We start from the raw sequence: 17,627 nt of genomic DNA, 5'->3' as shown, positions 1-17,627 counted from the left end.
GGCAGAGAGCCAGGCAGAGAGAGAGGGGGAAGCAGGCTCCCCGCCGAGTAGAGAGCCTGATGCGGGGCTCAATTCCAGGACCCTGAGACCACGACCCAAGCCAAAGGCAGAGGCCCTAACCCACTGAGCCACCCAGGCACCCCTTTTTTTTTTTTTTTTTTTTTTTTTTTTTTAAGATTATTTGAAAGAGAGAGCTTACATGAACCAGGGGAGGTGTACATGGAGAGGGAGAAGCAGACTCCCCGCTGAGCAGGACACAGGGCTCCATCCCAGGATGATGGGATCATGACCTGAGCCAAAGGCAGATTCTTAATCAACTGAGCCATCAGGCAGGCACTCCATGACTGTCTGTCTTTAGCTGTCTATTTGTTTGAAGGATCTTTGGCTATGGTGCTTATTATTGTTTCAGTCATTAAATTTTATATGAAGGAGAGCAGGAGTGGGGTAAGTATAGAGATTTTGGTGCACAACTTTGGTATAAGTCGTCATTCAGCAGCTGTATATGGAGCATTTATCATACATTTGGGCCCTCTGGATTCTTTGGATGTAGAGATGATTGTATCTCTTACTATAAAAGAGTCAGAATCAGTAGCTGAGTCAGAATCAGTAGACATTTGTTGAGCACCTAACTATATTTCAGAATCTGCCATGTACTTCTTTTTACACTGCTTAAGCATTTACTTTAGTGACTTCATGTGTTTAACCCCAAGAGCACCTGTGGGGTCAGTGGGGGCTCTGTCTTCATCTAAGGATTTATAAGGCTCAAAGGGGTTGTAACTTTTCCAAGACACACATCTTGTACATAATTCTGTGGAATTATGAGGGAAGCTCAGGTTACTTAACATTACCACCATAACAACTACACATCCTTTGGGTAATTAATCGGGGTGATTAGAAACTTAATCTTAAACAACTCCTAGAACTCATATATGTTTTTTAAAGGTCTGAGTGGTTTAAAATATTCTCCTGCCTACTTTTACAGGTTGACTATGTCATTAAGGAAGCAACTAATCTAGATAACTTGGCTCAGCTGTATGAAGGTTGGACAGCCTGGGTATGAATGGTGAGACAGTAGATGAGTCTGGTTAAGCGAGGTCAGACATCCACCAGAATCAACTCAGCCTCAGGCATCCAAAGCCACACCACAGTCGGTGGTGATGCAACTGGGGGCTTACTCTGAGGAACCCTAGGAAATCTCGGTGCGCTAGGAAGTGAATCCTGCAGGACAGCTGCACTCAGGGATACGCCCAACACCATGGCCTGCAACCCCAGGGTCAAGGGTGAAAGAAAGAAAGCTCACCGCCTGAACATGGAGATTGTCTTTCTGCCACAGAAAACGTGTCAGGAGGTTAGCTGCAGAAAGAAATCGGGATGCTGCGGAGCACAGAGTGATCTGGAACTCCATTCCACCTGACCCTGTGTGTACAATCCAGGAAAAAACAAACCCCGCTCAGAAACAGAGAAAACTGGGGCCGCGAAGAAATCACAGCCAAGGAAGATTTGATGCATTCAGATTCTCGTGTAACACTCGTTGCTTGGCAACAGTACTGGTTGGGTTGACCAGTAGGTACAAAAAGGCTATGCGATAAGAATTTCAGAAATGGACTGGAAATGGAGAGCTATGTAACAGACACACTACATTGGAAGAACTTACTTCTGAAATGAAGGGAAAAAAAAAACTACCCATCCTCCTCCTCCCCAATCCCACACCATCTACCCATTCCCCTTTTACCTGATCTAGTAGATTAGCCATCTTTCTAATTTACTTTTATTTCAATCCTTATATTTCATATGCCTCCATCTCGATGTTGTTAACTTAACAACTTATATTTGGAGTGACAAGCAGAAATTTCTCCAGAACAACTGATAACATGGAAAATTCAAGGATTGTTTAAAGGTGTGACGATCACATACAAAATATAATTCTGGTTATTTAAGTCATTTCTGTGATTCTATCATGTACAGTTTCCAGAATTGTCACTGTGCATTCAAAAGTAATGAATCTAACAGACATTTGATTTAATGTCTCCCCTTTGCTTATAGTGTGCATTTTTGGGAGGTCATTCAAATTTTCCCTCTTCTGCGATTGCTGTAGTTTCTTTCATAGAAAGTAGCTAATCCAATGTAATCTTTTACCTTTTTAAAAACCAGGATAGAGTACTATTAGAGTTTTACATTGTTGATGAGAGATTAACAATAAAGTGATGTTCTGGTGGAGGTAGAGTGAGATGTTTTTTAATTGTTTTCTCATTTAATACTTTTAATTTATACTTTGTAAATTAAAAGTGCTTTGGTTTACCTGGCATTTTAGGACATGTACATGAAACATCAGCAAAAATGAGAACCACCACCATCTTTTCTTGAGTTCGGTTTTTAGTCTGTGAAGTACTTTACTTTTTGCACAATTTTAATAGTTGCTGTGAATTCATGATCAAGGTTTCCTTAAATTTAGTATTGCACTTCAGTACTGTAAGCTGAATTGTTGATCCAAAATAAAAATCCAGACTAGAATAGGATTCATAAAATCACGTATCAACACAGAGTAGAACACAAAATCTTGATTGAGTACCTTTTTCCTGCATTTTAGAGGTTAGGACTGTGATCATTTCTGGTTGCCAATCTTCACAGACAAACTTGAAGGGTATTAAGGAAAGATTCCACATAGCTCTGGCCTTTTCTGTATTCTGATTGCCACATTAATCTGTAATCTTAACATACCCATGAGAGAATGCATCTTAGTGCTTTTCCAATACTTAGGCAAGTATTGCAAGAAAGGTGGTATTTTCAAATACCCAGGTGTTTAATAGCAAGTTAAGGAACCTAGTGCATCAAATTTTATTTTCATTCATTTGAACCTTATTTTCACAATCAAAACAACCTATCTGGAATAATAATGCCATATTGTGTTATGCACGCTGCTTTATTTCCTAGAGGCTGTGTGGGAGCTACTGCACTTACCACTTGATTACCTCTGCTCTCTCAAAAGTAAAGTCTTTTTCAGCAACATTATTGTCGGAGGAAGAAACTTTTATCACAGTGATAAAACAAGTTCACACTAGCTTGTCCCTACAGATAGTATTCAGAAATTGTTTTTTCTTTGGTAAAGAAGATAAATGAAATAGGTGAATTTTATTGCCTGTGAATTTCAGGCCTCAGAGGTATCTGGCACCTTATCCGAGCAAAAACAAAACAGCTTTATATCAAAAACCTGTGCCTCTGGTAAATTATCCATCACTTTTATTTCAAAATGGTCCCTCAGAGAACAGTGTGGCATGTACATGTTTGGTTGTGGGGCAGATGTAACTGAGGACTTGAAAGCTTGCTCTTTACTGCACTCTGGACAGTAAGACCCCAGTACGTGTGGTCTGGCTTCCTCTGGGAAGTCATTCTGCTGAGCAGCCTTGGCTTTTTGAACAGTTATAAGCAAACTCCACAGATGTAATCACTGGTGAAATTCAGCCCTGGTGATAGAGCAGATTGAGAAGACAGGGCTATATTTGGGGTATTATCTTGTAAAATAAAGTTTGGAGTGCTTTCGTTAGTCATACATTTTTGATGATATAAAACACCTGTGGAAAACCAGGGATCTGCTCTTTTCGTCTTTCTCTCTCTCTCTCTCTCTCTAAGATTCAGGGGGTATAGAATAACCTACAACCTCTTCAATTCAGAGTAACCTTGGAAATTGAAGTTTATCTTACGTGTTTTGTTGTCTTTGATTTTCTAAAATTGCTTGAATTTTATTTGGTATCTCTACAAAGCTGTGGAGGCTTAGTTGGTTTATGGAGCTGTGTGTATTTCTTAGTTTTTCTTTGGTGTGTCTTGCAGGATCTCATTCTTTCTGGTCATGAGTTGTTAACATAGTTTGCTAGATGATTATGAACATTCTTTTGTGTCTGGCACTTGTGAGTTTTGAGCTATGTGAGATTTCTGTGTGTGAATTGATAATCAAGCTCTTGATCTACTTCCCTACATTGTTTTTTTAGAGCCCAAACCCCAGGTTCAGGGTGAGGGGTTGTGTCACAAGAAAAACTTCCATCACTTCTGCCCTTAACACTTGCCACTATTACCTAAGCTTAGTATGTAGTTTTCTTAATATTGTCTATATTTGGTATTATCTGCATTGTTTTTGTTTGTGGTTGTTCTGATGTGTGAAATTTAAGGAAAGAGCCATTAAAAAATGCCGAGCAGGGCAATGCAAGTACAGCCAAATATTAGAGTTGATGTGCAATCTTAGGTCCTTTTAAATCTGGGGTATTATAGGCAGTACTTTAAATTGAAAAGTCTTCCTGGCCTATTATCCTCCACATATTTGTAATTACTCTGGGGGCTTACCTGTTTTGGCAGTACTAAAATCAAAGGAGCTGGTTCTTCTTTTCTCTTCTTTTCATATTAAAGGAAGCACCTACAATTAGCCTGTTAGTCCTCTCCATACACATCAAAAATCAGTGACTGCTTTACTCTTAGCACACGTACCTTTGTTTTAGACAAAATTAGATGTGAAAACCAGTGACCTTCCATTCTCTATCTTGGGCCTGCGAAATGTAATTTTAGAGCTTTAAGTCTGCCTCCTTAAATCAAGGAGGCAAACTTCTAGTAATGTTAGGGTCACTTAAGGTAGATTTTGTTTTCAATATATGGGTTATATTAGGAACATTCCTTCAGTGGAGGAAACTAGGGTTACAAATTTTTCCAGACATTGCAGAAGGGGAAATCTACTGTATTATGAACCTCTAAGGATTTGTTTCACTTTTCTGCTTTTTAGGCCTGGGTAACAGTGTCACCATCCCTTTTTTTCAAAAGGGCAGTGGACTCTGAGAAACTTTAAAGGTTCAGGGGTTAGTTAGTTGTACAACGGGAACCCCTTGAAGTCCCTTGTTTTCTATGGGAATTTGGGCTTACTAGGGAAAAGCTGTTGTGCTAATGTAAAACGTCGTACAATTAGTTTGATTTTTTTGAAGATGGCAAACTCAAGGAATTGCATGTTCCAAAATGCAGGCTTGTAGAATGTTTTTCTTTCAAAACAGGCTGATTTTGTTCTTTTCCTGGCAGTCCCAAGTTTCAGCTCCTATCTAAAGTTCTTGTTTTTTTTCTGGTTTAAATTTCTCTTATATTTCCACCTGTAATGTCAGTGGCAGTATCCTACTTCACTTGTTAATTTACCATTATAAGAGCAAATTGAGTTGAACTGAATCTTCCTTGTCCTAGTAACATTGTATAAAGTGGCATCTCTGTACAAAAGGTTGTAATGCCTCCCGATGGATATAATTTTGTGATTGTATTTAAGATTAAAAGTTGAATAAATCACACCAGCTTCCTGAAAATGTTCATAATGCATCTTTTGGAAAACAAAAATACATGCCTACTTTGTGCATATTTGCATTAACACAGCAAAGATTGTATGAAATACATTTTTCAGAAAATAAAGTCTTAAAAGACATAGCATTTAAGCTCTGAATTTATTGGTCGTAGTAGTATTGGTTCCAGAAAACTTGCTTTTGGAATATGGGTAGAGTTTTTGGGTTTTTCTTCTTTTTTTTTTTTTTTTAAAGTATTAATACTTCCAAAAATTTTTGTAAAGCTTAGTTCTCAACTCTTTTTTCTTTTTTAAGAATTTATTTTTATCTTTACACCTAATATGGGACTTAAACCACAACCCTGAGATCAAGAGTCAAATGCTTGGCCAACTTGAGCCAGCCAGGCACCCCTCAAAGTAATTTTTTTTTTTGGTAAATCTTCGAAGTAGTATAGTATTTTTGAGCAGCAGTGAAAATTTTACTTTTATGGGTAAGTTCTAGTATTGTGTGTAATTTGTTAAGCTTAACTTTATTAGTATTTAAAAAACCACAGGACATTACTGGCGTGTGTATTTCTCTTGGGTGTGAAAGCTCTGAAGGAAAATAGAATTAAAATGTCTGGCTTGGGGGCGCCTGGGTGGCTCAGTGGGCTGGGCTCAGGTCATGGTCTCAGGGTCCTGGGATCGAGTCCCGCATTGGGCTCTCTGCTCAGCGGAGAACCTGCTTCCTCCTCTCTCTCTCTCTCTCTCTCTCTCTGCCTGCCTCTCTGCCTACTTGTGATCTCTGTGAAATAAATAAAATCTTAAAAAAAAATAAAAGCAAAATATATCATTTAAAAAAAATGGCTTGTTTTAAATATCTGGAAATCAGATTGCACTTTGTTGTTGCTAGATTGTAAGAGGATTTGTGTTAACTGTGTTACCATGGGGCACCTTTCAAAAGATCACATCCTGTTTTTGTAGTTGAAAAACAAAGCTCAAAAGAAAGCACGAAGGGTAGGTGTTTTTTAAATAATTAAACCAATTGGAAGTTGACAGAAAGACCTTGTACAGGTGCTCCTGGACTGTGAAGTTGCAAATAGATCTGCGAGCACCTTCCTTGAGTGACAAAAATATTGGGGACTGGGGAGACTGTGCTGCTTGAGTTGTTTCAATTCTTTTCACCTACCTCAATTTCACGCTGGTGTTGAGGTCTTTAGTATATAGGGAACTTGGGTGAACCAGAAGCATTTTGTAACAGAGACTGTTTTCCCACAGTAGAGATGTCATTTTTAAAGTGTAAAAATTCTTTGGCTTCTTTGGAAGAAGATACTCCTGGGTCTATACCAAGATTTTTGTACCCAGTGCTTAATATATTCATTATGTGGCTGCTGACTGGGAACTTTTAATTTTCTTTTGAAGAGGGACAAAAGGGCCTGCTCCTCAAACTTAATAGCTTTAAAATCTCCCCAAATGGGATCTCTGTTAAAACTGGCTGCATCTTACCTACAGAAACTTATTTTCCCCCCAAAGTGGCACATCATTGAAGAGTCCCCTTCCTTCGCAAAGGCTTTCTTTCCCCTCTTGAGTGTTTCTACCCCCCATCCAGACGCCCGCCCCCGCCAAAGATCCACGGTAAATTTCACACCCATGAAATTCACACTGCTCCTATCCCCAATGGCTTTCTTAGGGGCAGCTGTGTCCTCTCACATTTCTTTATGCCTTACCCTGAACTGTTAAGAATCTGGGTAGTTATTTAAGGAATTCTTTTAAAATAAATGTAAATCTGGGGCGCCTGGGTGGCTCAGTGGTTAAGCCGCTGCCTTCGGCTCAGGTCATGATCTCAGGGTCCTGGGATCGAGCCCCGCATCGGGCTCTCTGCTCTGCCGGGAGCCTGCTTCCTCCCCTCTCTCTGCCTGCCTCTCTGCCTGCTTGTGATCTCTCTCTCTCTGTCAAATAAATAAATAAAATCTTTAAAAAAAATAATAAAAAAAAAAATAAAAAAATAAAATAAATGTAAATCTGTGGCATAATGCAGGTGATTATAAAAAGAAAAAAGGCTGAGAGGTAAAAGCCCTGGTACGTTTTCCTGAAACATCTCTGACCAGGCCAACATTTGGCACGGTTTTGTTCGTGTTAATGAAAATCAAAGCACTTAATGCACTTTGAAATTTTGCAGAGAAAAGACGTGTAAGTAATTCATCTTAGTATTATCTAGTAGTTCTTCTAAATTGCTGACGAATTCCACTGCTTAAGAGTGGGTTTACATCTTTCCTCCAGAAAACCTCCAGTGTTTCTGTCAAAACCAGACCCTTTATGGAGGACCTCGTCGTTTCATAAGTAACAAACGCCCTGTCCCAGAAAAGATTTCCCTGAAGACCCACATAAATAAGCGAACTTTCCCTAACTTGGAGAACTATGCCCAGATTCTCCCGTCCCCCCGCCCCCAATCTAGCTAAGGCCTTACTCTTAATGGTTAGTTGGGGCAAACTGCCGACAATTTACAGAAACAGCTCTTTCAACTCGTCCTCAAAACCTCATGGGGTGGGCACGAGCGTCCAGCGTCTCAAATTTGGGCTTAACGGCCCAGGAGCTGGGTCAGGGGGCCGCAGGGGGGCGCAGCGAGAGCGACGGGCACCGGGCCTTTTGATCACAGCGAGGTCAGCGTCACGCGCCCATCTCTGCTCTCCGCCTGATAATGCGTGTCCTGTTTCTTCCAGTCACCTTAGCTACTTTGAACTCCAGCAGAAGAGGGTCTGAGAGCTACCATGGCGGCCTCCCCTGATGACACCGCGGACAGACCAAGGAGGTTGAGGAACAGACAAGAACAGCAGCGGCAGTTCAACCGCTTCCGAAAGACCTGGGCGGGGCGTCACACAGCTTTTGGGCTCTGGTTGGTCGTCCCTTGTCCCCGCCCCCTCGCCCTGCGCGGCCTCGGTCTCCTTTGACCTGGATTTCAAGCCATGCGCTGGGCAGCGGTTGGTCGAAACTTGAGTTCAATCCACCCAATGAGGAGCGGGCTTCGCGGAGACTGTCGGGAAAGGCGGCTGGCCTATATTAGCGGCCTGCGGGGCGTACCCTCGCGCCAGGGCTGTGTGGGTGCCGGTGGGAGGCTTGTTTTGGGGGGCGGCTTGCGCCCACTAAGGAAACACCTCAGGGACAATGGCGGAGGGAGATAATCGCAGCACCAACCTGCTGGTGAGTCGTGAGGGAACCAAGCAGGGCCTCCGGGCTTGGGTGGGCTTGGCCTGGCGGCGCTTGCGGCCTCGTTCCCCTCACCCGTGATGGGCCCGGCCATCCCTCCCGGTTCCCAGTCGCAGGCGGCGACGCCTGCCCCTCGGGCCTCTTGGGTAGGTGCGGCGGTCGCGAGACGTGTCGACCCCTACCATCCCCTGGGGAAGGTACTGGACGCGGTGAGGAGGACGTGCGATCTGGCACCGCGAATAGGGATGAAGAGGAAGTGGAGAAGGGGGCCTGAGATTAGCCTGGGGTGAAGCCTGGGGCAGAGGGCCGCGAGGGGCCGGCCTATCGAGCGCTTTTGAGCCCCAGGCCCCCGGTCGTATCCGGGTTTCCCCTCCTTGATTTCAACCAGGCTGTCCCTTCGTTCTTTTTCCCAGTACTTGGGCAGCGTGGAGGGTCAAAGGGCTGCTGCCGAGAATTTGTTAGAGCTGGCACGGCTTACACCGCAGGGAGGCTCTGAGCTCACCGCAGGAACTGGGACTAGGGTCCTGCAGGAGGGTCAGTGGGGGGACCTTGTGTTTGTCTGGCGTTTGTAAGGGAGGGTGTGTGTGTGTGTGTGTGTGTGTGTGTGTCACAGGATGTCTTTAGAATAAGCAGGGGTCTGAAGGAACTGCAGTGACGTATCACAGGCGGACAGATTGAACCTCACTACACGATCCAGGCAAAATCGAGAGAAATCCTTTTGTCCGTTGCCACAGTAAATAGAGGAATCAAAGAATTTAATCTTTGACGTTTGATATTCCCAGAGTACAGATGCTAGCGACTTAAGTGACTTTGCAGGGCAGTTTTGATTGTGCGAGATTTTCAAAATGCGTGACCTGTTCCTTTAAACACACACACACAGACTTCTCTATAGTTAGCATGGTTAGCCCCAGACAGGTTCCAGTTAAGAGGATTGATTGAAGCACAAAGAAATTGCCCAAATTCACACAGTTTTTTGAAATGACAGATCCTGGCCTGGAGTTCAACTGCTCTTTCCAGGAGAGCAGTGTAACTTTAAGAAGAACAAGGCCTTTGGCTTTGGATTTCCTGGGTTCAGATCTGTTAACCTCTCTCTATCTGTTACTTCATTAACAATACAATCCTTTTAGCTTATTGGGAAGGTTAATTAAAGAATAAGCATATGAAATACGTAGAGTTTCTGGCCCATAGTAATCTCATGCTTAACTATATCAAGCACGATATATAAAGTCAGAAATGTTGAAGTCACCCAAGTGATCAGTGCGGCACAGATAGATAGCATCTTTATTGAGAGGAGGCTGCACTGTCCTCTGTCTTTTGTGTATTTCCTGGTGATAACATTTATAAGGGCAGGTGGGTTTCTTTCGGTTCTTTTCCCGGTACCAAAGTCAGTTCAGGGGCTTTTTGCCACATTGGCTCATTCTAGAAGTCTCCTTTCAGCAGATTGTCAGATTTGCCGAGAAATCTGAAGTCTAACCAATGTCTTGATAAGTGTAAGAAGCATTCATTATATTGAGGAGATACAGTGAGCTTAAGATGCCTCATGTAATTTGGAGAAAGTAGTTTTACTTAATTGGGCAAACCATGCCAGCATCTAAATGATTCCATTACACAAAGCTCTTTTAAAAATTGAATGCTGTTCGGGGAGAGGCTTTTCTAATGGATGTAGAAGTAGGGGTATAAATCAATGAAATGACAGAACAACAGATCAATTCTAACCACCTGAAAAATAAGCAAACTTAAAGTGATCTAATTTTATATTTTGGGTGCTGCTACTTAATAGTGATGATGACCCCATTCTGAGGTCACTTTCTTTGTTATATAGATTTCATTATTCCCACTTTGAGGGGCTCTATAAAGATTGTTACATTATGTATGAAGAGTAGCCCAGTGGTTGGACTTGGAAGGTGACTGTTAAATGCTAGGGTGTCCCCCCCCCACTCTCCCTTAATTGATTTCTGTCTTTGGTACCAAAATTGCACAATATTTAGAAACTGAGATAGTGACTGGGTTGAGAGCTGTTTTACATTGTTGGTGTCTTAAAAAAATTTAACTCTGGGAAGCACAGAAATGTTGGGAGTAGTCAAATGATCGCTTTACATGTTGGTCTTACATAGGCTGCAGAGACTGCAAGTCTGGAAGAGCAGCTGCAGGGATGGGGAGAAGTGATGCTGATGGCTGATAAAGTCCTCAGATGGGAAAGAGCCTGGTTTCCACCTGCCATCATGGGTGCGGTTTCTTTGGTGTTTCTGTAAGTGAGCTATTAAATTACTGTGGATTGTGCTTGTTATTAATAAGGGCTCAGGTAATACACAGCCTCCACTTTTGAAAGTGCCTTAAATCTTTTGTAATGTGTAATCTGTAAAGAATACCTTTTCTTAGAGCAGTTCTCCTAGTTTTCAGAATCTGTAGTACTTAGGTAAACCTGGAGCAGTTGAAAAAAATCAGTGGCGCTCATACTTTTTGGTCTTAGAACCCTTTACACCCCTAATAAGTATTGAGGACTCCAAGGAGCTTTTGTCTCTTGATATTTACATTAACCATTGCAGCTATGATGTCATCACATTCTGAAGCTTCCCAGAAAACCACTTGTGAGAAACTGAGAATAAAAAGGGCAGATAACATCTTTGAGACTCAAAAGACCAAGTGAATAAACATCTTCAGCTAGGATAAAAATGACTGTGTTTTTCTCAACTTCATTAATTTTTTTTTTTTTTTTTTAAACAGGACTATCTACTATCTAGATCCATCTGTTCTGTCCGGTGTTTCCTGTTTTGTTATGTTTTTGTGCTTGGCTGACTACCTTGTTCCCATTCTAGCTCCTAGAATTTTTGGCTCCAATAAATGGTAGGTGATATATTAATTTGGCTCGTTTCTATAAAGTTACTGAGCCTGGTGGCTGTGATTGGGATGCTGTAATTAAGCAGAGAATTGTCTAACAATTGGATAACGAGGGTTAGGATTGTTGCTTTTATATGAAGAATTTCTTTGCTGATTCAGTTCTAAATCATGAATTTCCAGTACTTACATCTTCACAGTTCTTTTATAGTTCAGCATTTATTTATTCTGAAGATTTTATTTATTTTTGCGAGTGCAAGCAGGAGTGTGGGGTGAGGGGAGGGCAGAGGGAGAAGCAGACTCCCTGCTGAGTAGGATCCTGGGATCATGACCTGAACTTTAAGGCAGACACGTACCTAACTGAGCCACCCATGCACCCTACCATTCATTTTGCCTTTTCCTCCTTCCTAGACATTTTTATTGAAGTGAGGTTTTTTGAGGTAATGTTTTATCAAATATTGCAGAACTCATAAAATAGCTTTCCAGAGAAACAGCATGTTTACATTTTACATTTATTTTCTTTGATATTTAAGATAGTATATTTTGCAGGCTGTTTTTGAATGAATATGAAAGCAGTAATGTAAATTTTTGTCCGTTTATTTAGCAACTATTTATTGAAGGTCTACTTTTGTGTTAGGGACTGTTCTGAGTGCTGTGAAATATTTTGACTCTTAAGATGGATCTTGTGTTGGGTGCCTGGGTGGCTCAGATGGTTAAGCATCTGCCTTCAGCTCAGGTCATGATCCTGGGGTCCTGGGATTGAGTCCCGTATTGGGCTCCCTGCTCAGTGGGGAGCCGGCTTCTCCCTCTGCCTCTCTCTCTCTCTCTCTCTCATGAATAAATAAATAAAATCTTATTTTTTTTTTTTAAAGGTGGATCTTGTGTTTAAGGTTGATGTTGATGCATTGTAGCTGTAGCTAGCTAAATGCATAGCAAGTGCTTCAGAACAGATTCATAAAAGTATTTTAACTTTCCTTTGGAATGTTGCATTTCTCACTTTTGATCAAAATAATGAACAAAACTAGATGTTGGAGTAGATTTTTTTTTTTTTTTTGTCCTAGTTGCTCTTCTCCCTTGGTTGTTTATTTTAATTTGATGAGTAGTCTACATGTACCCTGAGGTTTTTTTTGTTTGTTTGTTCCCCTGATAATAGCAAATTATAAAATAATTCTGTTAAATAACATGCCTTACAGATTTTTAAGAACAAATTTGGACATTTTAGGCAAATTTTCTTAAGTTATGGGATGATTAAGCATGTTTTTTTAAAAAATATTTTCCCTCTAGCGGAATGGATTAGTTAGAAAATGCCCTTTCATTTGTTTTTCACATGTAGTAATGAGTTGTACTGCTGTTTTTCAGGCAATTTTGTAACCATGTAATGTAGCAACTTAAAGGAAATCAACCCCTGACCTTGACTTTATTAGTCAGATGACATTCTGACCTGCTAATTCATAACTCCTAGAGAGAAGTTTTCAGAAATAAACAGTGGTGGTTTCATGGTAATCAGTATGTGGCTCAGAGAGTAGTTTTACTTTTTGATCTTAATGAGGAAGGAAGAACACTGTTGCATAGCCACAATTCAGCCTTGACCATGGCCTGCTTATAAGGCCTGGTTGTTTACAAGAAGTTCCAGGGCTCATCAGGAACCCTTCTGCTATATCTATCACTGCAGTTTTACAGGGATGAGAGCTAGAAGAGCAAAAGGAACATAACCCCCCCGCCTTCCACAGTGTAAGTTGTACTTCATGACAGCAGCCATCGTATCTGTATAGCAAAGACAGTATAAGGGTGAATTTATTATTATTTTTTTTAATCAGAATCCAGAAAATATGAAAAAGGGCTTTCCTGGAGGATCTTTTTATATTTTTACTGCTGTTTTGTTTATATTTTCCCTCACTGGGACTAAATTTACAAAGAATTTGGATTTGAGCTGTTTGTTGCTGCCTTGGCATCGAGTGTATGAAGCCCAGTATCCTGCTTGGAATACAGGACTTATCTTAGCGGAGACTACTCAAATACAGCTGTGTGGTAGAATCTTCACGTCGTCTTCAAAATAGTGAGACCCTGATGGGCTACAACCCAGAATTCATTTGGATTTGAAAAATAATACAGGCATAGAGAAATTAATACCAATTTCTGCATGGCCCATAGTAGCCTTGAGTCCTTTGTTACTATAATTAACCAAATGTGGTTTTAGAAGTATGGATTACCATTGCTTTGTACATACACATCTTTTTTTTTTTTTTTTTTAAAGATTTTATTTATTTATTTGCCAGAGAGAGAGAGAGCGAGCGAGCACAAACAGAGGAAATGACAGGCAGAGGCTCCCATTGAGCAGAGAGCCCGATGTGGGACTAGATCCCAGGACCCTGGGACCATGACCTGAGCGGAAGGCAGAGGCCTAACCCTCTGAGCCACCCAGGCGCCCCGCATACACATCTTTATGTAAAAACTTATTCCTGAGCTTGCCAAGCTGTCTTAATGATACGGAAACTTTTTCACGATTATAAGATAATGTGAATTTTTTATTTAAACTTACTTTGGGAGATAGCTTTTTAAATTTGAGAGGATGATATATTTCTGTTGACTATAAAGACTTGCTTATAGTGAAGGGGAAAATTTTTTTGTAGGACCACTGAGCAACAGCAAAGATTCCATGAAATTTGTAGCAATCTGGTAAAGACTCGACGTAGAACTGTGGGCTGGTGGAAACGTCTCTTTACACTGAAGGAAGAAAAGCCTAAAATGGTACTTTTTTTGTTTTGACTGATTTCAGTAAAGCAAAATTTTAATATTGGGTCTACTTTTACTTCATTATAGTCTAATGATGGGCTTTTTAATAGTTTGATATTTATATTCAGTAGTTTGATATATATCATTATCCATTGGTTTAACTCCTTTCAGTACATTTGTAGATGTTTGTATGGATTAGACTGAATTATTGGAAGTTTTGCATTTAATTTTGTACTCTAGTAGAGCAACATTTTTGTTTCTTTTTACTTATTGAAATAAAGTACAAATACTTAAAAAGAATTTGTTCTCTTACCTCTTAGCTTCACATAAGGTCACAATGTGAAGTATTAATTGTAAAAGTAATATAATTTATACAGAGAACTATAGTAATTCTAGGAGGGAATGTATGTAAATTCTATAAAGTAGATCTAATGGAGTTTTCTGTGAATTTTATATAATATATAAATACCAAGTCTAAAGAAAAATGGTAATAATACTGGATTATTTTCTAACCTTTGAAACAACATCTTACAGTTAAGCTTCCTAGTCTTTTTCTAGGATTTGATACATTTTTGTTGTTTTCATTATTAGTACTTCATGACCATGATCGTTTCTCTTGCTGCGGTTGCTTGGGTGGGACAGCAAGTCCACAACCTGCTGCTCACCTATCTGATAGGTAAGTCTTCGAGGAAGAACTATTAGGCATATTCTGGCCACTGAAGTCTGATTGGAACTTAGTCAACAAGTATGTGTTTATCAAGAGTAAGGCACAGATGGAGGAATTGGGAGGATAGAGAGATGACTAAAACCCATGTCCTTGTTTTCTGGGAGTTTGTGGTCATACAGTAAGTTAAGACAGAACATAATAACCAAAGTAGAAAGTGACATGCCAGAGGTAAAAAGCAAGCAGTGTGTGTTATCTGAGGTTGGGGGTGTGATAGCAGAAGTTCCCGGGGATAAATATAGTGAAAGTAATGGATTTTGTATTGGTTCCTCCCATTAGAGTGCCTAATAGTCTGGGAAACTACCTTCTATAAAATTTAATAATCTATAGGAAATTAATTGCTGTCTCCCTCATTCTGTTTATTTTTAAGTGACTTTCTTACTGTTGCTTCCTGGATTAAATCAGCATGGAATCATTTTGAAGTACATTGGAATGGCCAAAAGGGAGATAAATAAGCTTCTCAAACAAAAAGAAAAGAAAAATGAATAATGCAGCTGCTTTATTCAGTGTAATGAATGGCATATACATCGTCCTTGGGAACAGTTTCTATTATGCTGTCTGGATACTAAAATGTTACAGAAGTAGCTCTTTGCTCTCCCTCGTTCTGCCCTTAGTTCGTAGAAATTCAGACTTGCCAAGTAAGGCTTTATGTCTTCATGTGAAGTGTAGCAGATGCTTTCTCATCAGTTGGCCTTATATGGACAACTCATTCGTGAGTACTTGTTTTGATTTTTCTCACCCAGGTTAATTGAATTCTTATTTTTAGGCAACTTCCTTTAAAATAATATAGTGGTGAACTTCACCTTTTAATACAGTTAACTGTGACTTTGGATAATTGTTCCAGTTGATCTTTGCTTTAGCTAGATACAAGCTAGTGGTCTGTGGCTACAGGAAGCTGGTTCTACTGTCTGTTTCCACAGTCTGCTTACACTGTCTGGCTTCATGAATACAGAGACCAAGTTTACCACTTCCAATTAAGAGACCAGTTAAGATTCATTCCTCATGCTGTTTCTAAACTGTAGAAGAATCCTCTGGAATAAAATGAAACCAATTCCATGCCCTAGTATATGTTGGTTTCTGCCTTGTGCAAAACTTAGTAATTTGTAAGAAACATTGATCTTTCCTCCCAAATGGGGAACAGGACAGGCTTTAAGCTCGTCTCTCCTTGCTCTTAGACTTAAGTTCGTAGATCCTTAGAAGCTTTTTAAGCAGGCTTCCAGAAACTTGTGTTTAGGATTTTTAGCATATTTTTAATTTCAGATTTTCAGCTGACTGAAACTAAAGTATGTAATAGGTTAAGACTTAGGTCTGTGACCTTCACTCCAACACCAGCCAATAAAGGACAGAAGTCTTCCTGTACTAAGTCAAGACTTACTTCAGTAGAAAATAATCTTAGCCTACTAATTTTTCGAGACCAGACTAAGCCTTTAAAGATAAGCCTCAAGATTCTCATTTGAAGGTAATTGCTGGCTGCTTTGGTCCCCAGAGATTTGGCATAGGAGGTGGTGCACTGGTGTCTGACTTTCTTCCTTGATCTCTCTCTCTGAAGAATGCAAGGGCTGCTGGGGAAATCGGACTTTTGGCGACGATAGGTGGCCTCTGGTCTACAGAGAGTTTGTAACTGCTTGGAACGTGTCTTAGAATCATTCTCCCTCTTGGTAGCTAGAAATTTAGAATAGCTGAAATGTGTAGGAATGAACCTCTGAGGGCCGAAAATGTGACATTTGGGAACAGTTCTGAAACTCTGATTAACTAGCTGTAATATAGTTTTGTGAATTTATTGCACTGATGCTGGACCTTGTGGTGTATCTGTCTCTAAATAAGTGTTTCCTCCCCTTCAATCTGACTGTAAACAGCACCCATTGTAGCATATGTTTGATTTGTTTGATTTTTTTTTTTTAATGTTTCATATGAAAACTACAAACTACCTTAATTTTTACATGTGTTTCCTCACTGTAGATAAGCCTATCTTGCTCTCTGGATTTTTTTGTGTATATGTGACCTACCAATTAACTACTTTTGCAGTTTTAATCTTGTATTATTTCTTCTACTTTGTTTTGTGTAAAAGGGGAAAAATAAAAAAAGCTGGAATCCCTCCTTGTGTGTCTTACTTTTTTATACCTTAGCCATTAAGGTGTTTACATTGTTTACATGATTGGATTTGTGCATCTGGTTAATGACCTACCCTGGGTGATCATTACATGCCTACACGGTTCTCTTTTAAGTACAAAATGAAAGAAAAGGTAAAAATTAATTCCTCCAGCAAACATTGAGGTACCATGCTAGATGGAAAAGGAGATACAATGAATAAGTGATTGCCAAAGATGAGTGTGAGGGGGCCACTCAGGAAGAGCAGGCAGGGAGCAATGGAGGCTAGAGACTGCCTGGCATGATTATCTCTCCAGGGGCACTTGGGTGGCTCAGTCAGGTAAAGCCTCTGGCTCCAGCTCAGGTCAAGATCCCAGGGTCCTGGGATTGAGCCCCACATAGGCCTCTCTGCTCAGCAGGGAGCCTGCCCCCCGCCAGCTCCCTGCCCCTCTCTGCCTGCCTCTCTGCCTACTTGTGATCTCTGTCAAATAAATAAAATCTTTTTTTAAAAAAATGATTATCTCGGGGCGCCTGGGTGGCTCAGTGGGTTAAGCCGCTGCCTTCGGCTCAGGTCATGATCTCAGGGTCCTGGGATCGAGTCCCGCATCGGGCTCTCTGCTCAGCGGGAAGCCTGCTTCCCTCTCTCTCTCTGCCTGCCTCTCAGTCTACTTGTGATCTCTCTCTCTGTCAAATAAATAAATAAATAAATCTTTGAAAAAAAAAAAAAAAAGATTATCTCTCCATCGAGGCCCAGCTCAGAGTTCAGTGCTT

General features: G+C 40.5%; 2 protein-coding genes across 2 annotated transcripts in view; both read left to right on the top strand.

Annotated features, from left to right (window-relative positions):
* SMG1 (SMG1 nonsense mediated mRNA decay associated PI3K related kinase) overlaps positions 1-5,442 on the top strand; it is a 108,603-nt gene extending 103,161 nt beyond the window's left edge. The window contains 1 exon segment of the mRNA XM_047714668.1: positions 983-5,442. Within this exon segment, the coding sequence (XP_047570624.1) occupies positions 983-1,060 (78 nt within the window). The 3' untranslated portion in view covers positions 1,061-5,442.
* Positions 5,443-8,286: 2,844 nt separating this feature from the next.
* Positions 8,287-16,865, top strand: ARL6IP1 (ADP ribosylation factor like GTPase 6 interacting protein 1). Its single transcript, XM_047714289.1, has 6 exons — positions 8,287-8,470; positions 10,591-10,724; positions 11,201-11,320; positions 13,942-14,059; positions 14,636-14,720; positions 15,139-16,865. Exons 1-6 carry the CDS (start codon positions 8,435-8,437, stop codon positions 15,255-15,257), a joined length of 612 nt encoding a protein of 203 aa, XP_047570245.1. The 5' UTR covers positions 8,287-8,434; the 3' UTR covers positions 15,258-16,865.
* The last annotated feature ends 762 nt before the right edge of the window (positions 16,866-17,627 follow it).

The sequence above is a fragment of the Lutra lutra genome, chromosome 18, assembly GCF_902655055.1.
Source record: "Lutra lutra chromosome 18, mLutLut1.2, whole genome shotgun sequence".
NCBI classification, from domain to species: Eukaryota; Metazoa; Chordata; class Mammalia; order Carnivora; family Mustelidae; genus Lutra; species Lutra lutra.
The sequence above is the reverse complement of the archived record's forward strand: the minus strand, read 5'-3'. Positions and strand labels throughout refer to the sequence as shown.

What these genes read in the sequence shown, in the direction of transcription:
- ARL6IP1 (XM_047714289.1), top strand. Translation starts at nt 8,435, where the DNA reads ATGGCGGAGGGAGATAATCGCAGCACCAACCTGCTG. An exon ending in ATTTTTGGCTCCAATAAATG is followed by an intron (nt 11,321 to 13,941) that starts GTAGGTGATATA and finishes ATTTTTTTGTAG; the next exon opens with GACCACTGAGCAACAGCAAA. An exon ending in GCTGCTCACCTATCTGATAG is followed by an intron (nt 14,721 to 15,138) that starts GTAAGTCTTCGA and finishes TTTATTTTTAAG; the next exon opens with TGACTTTCTTACTGTTGCTT.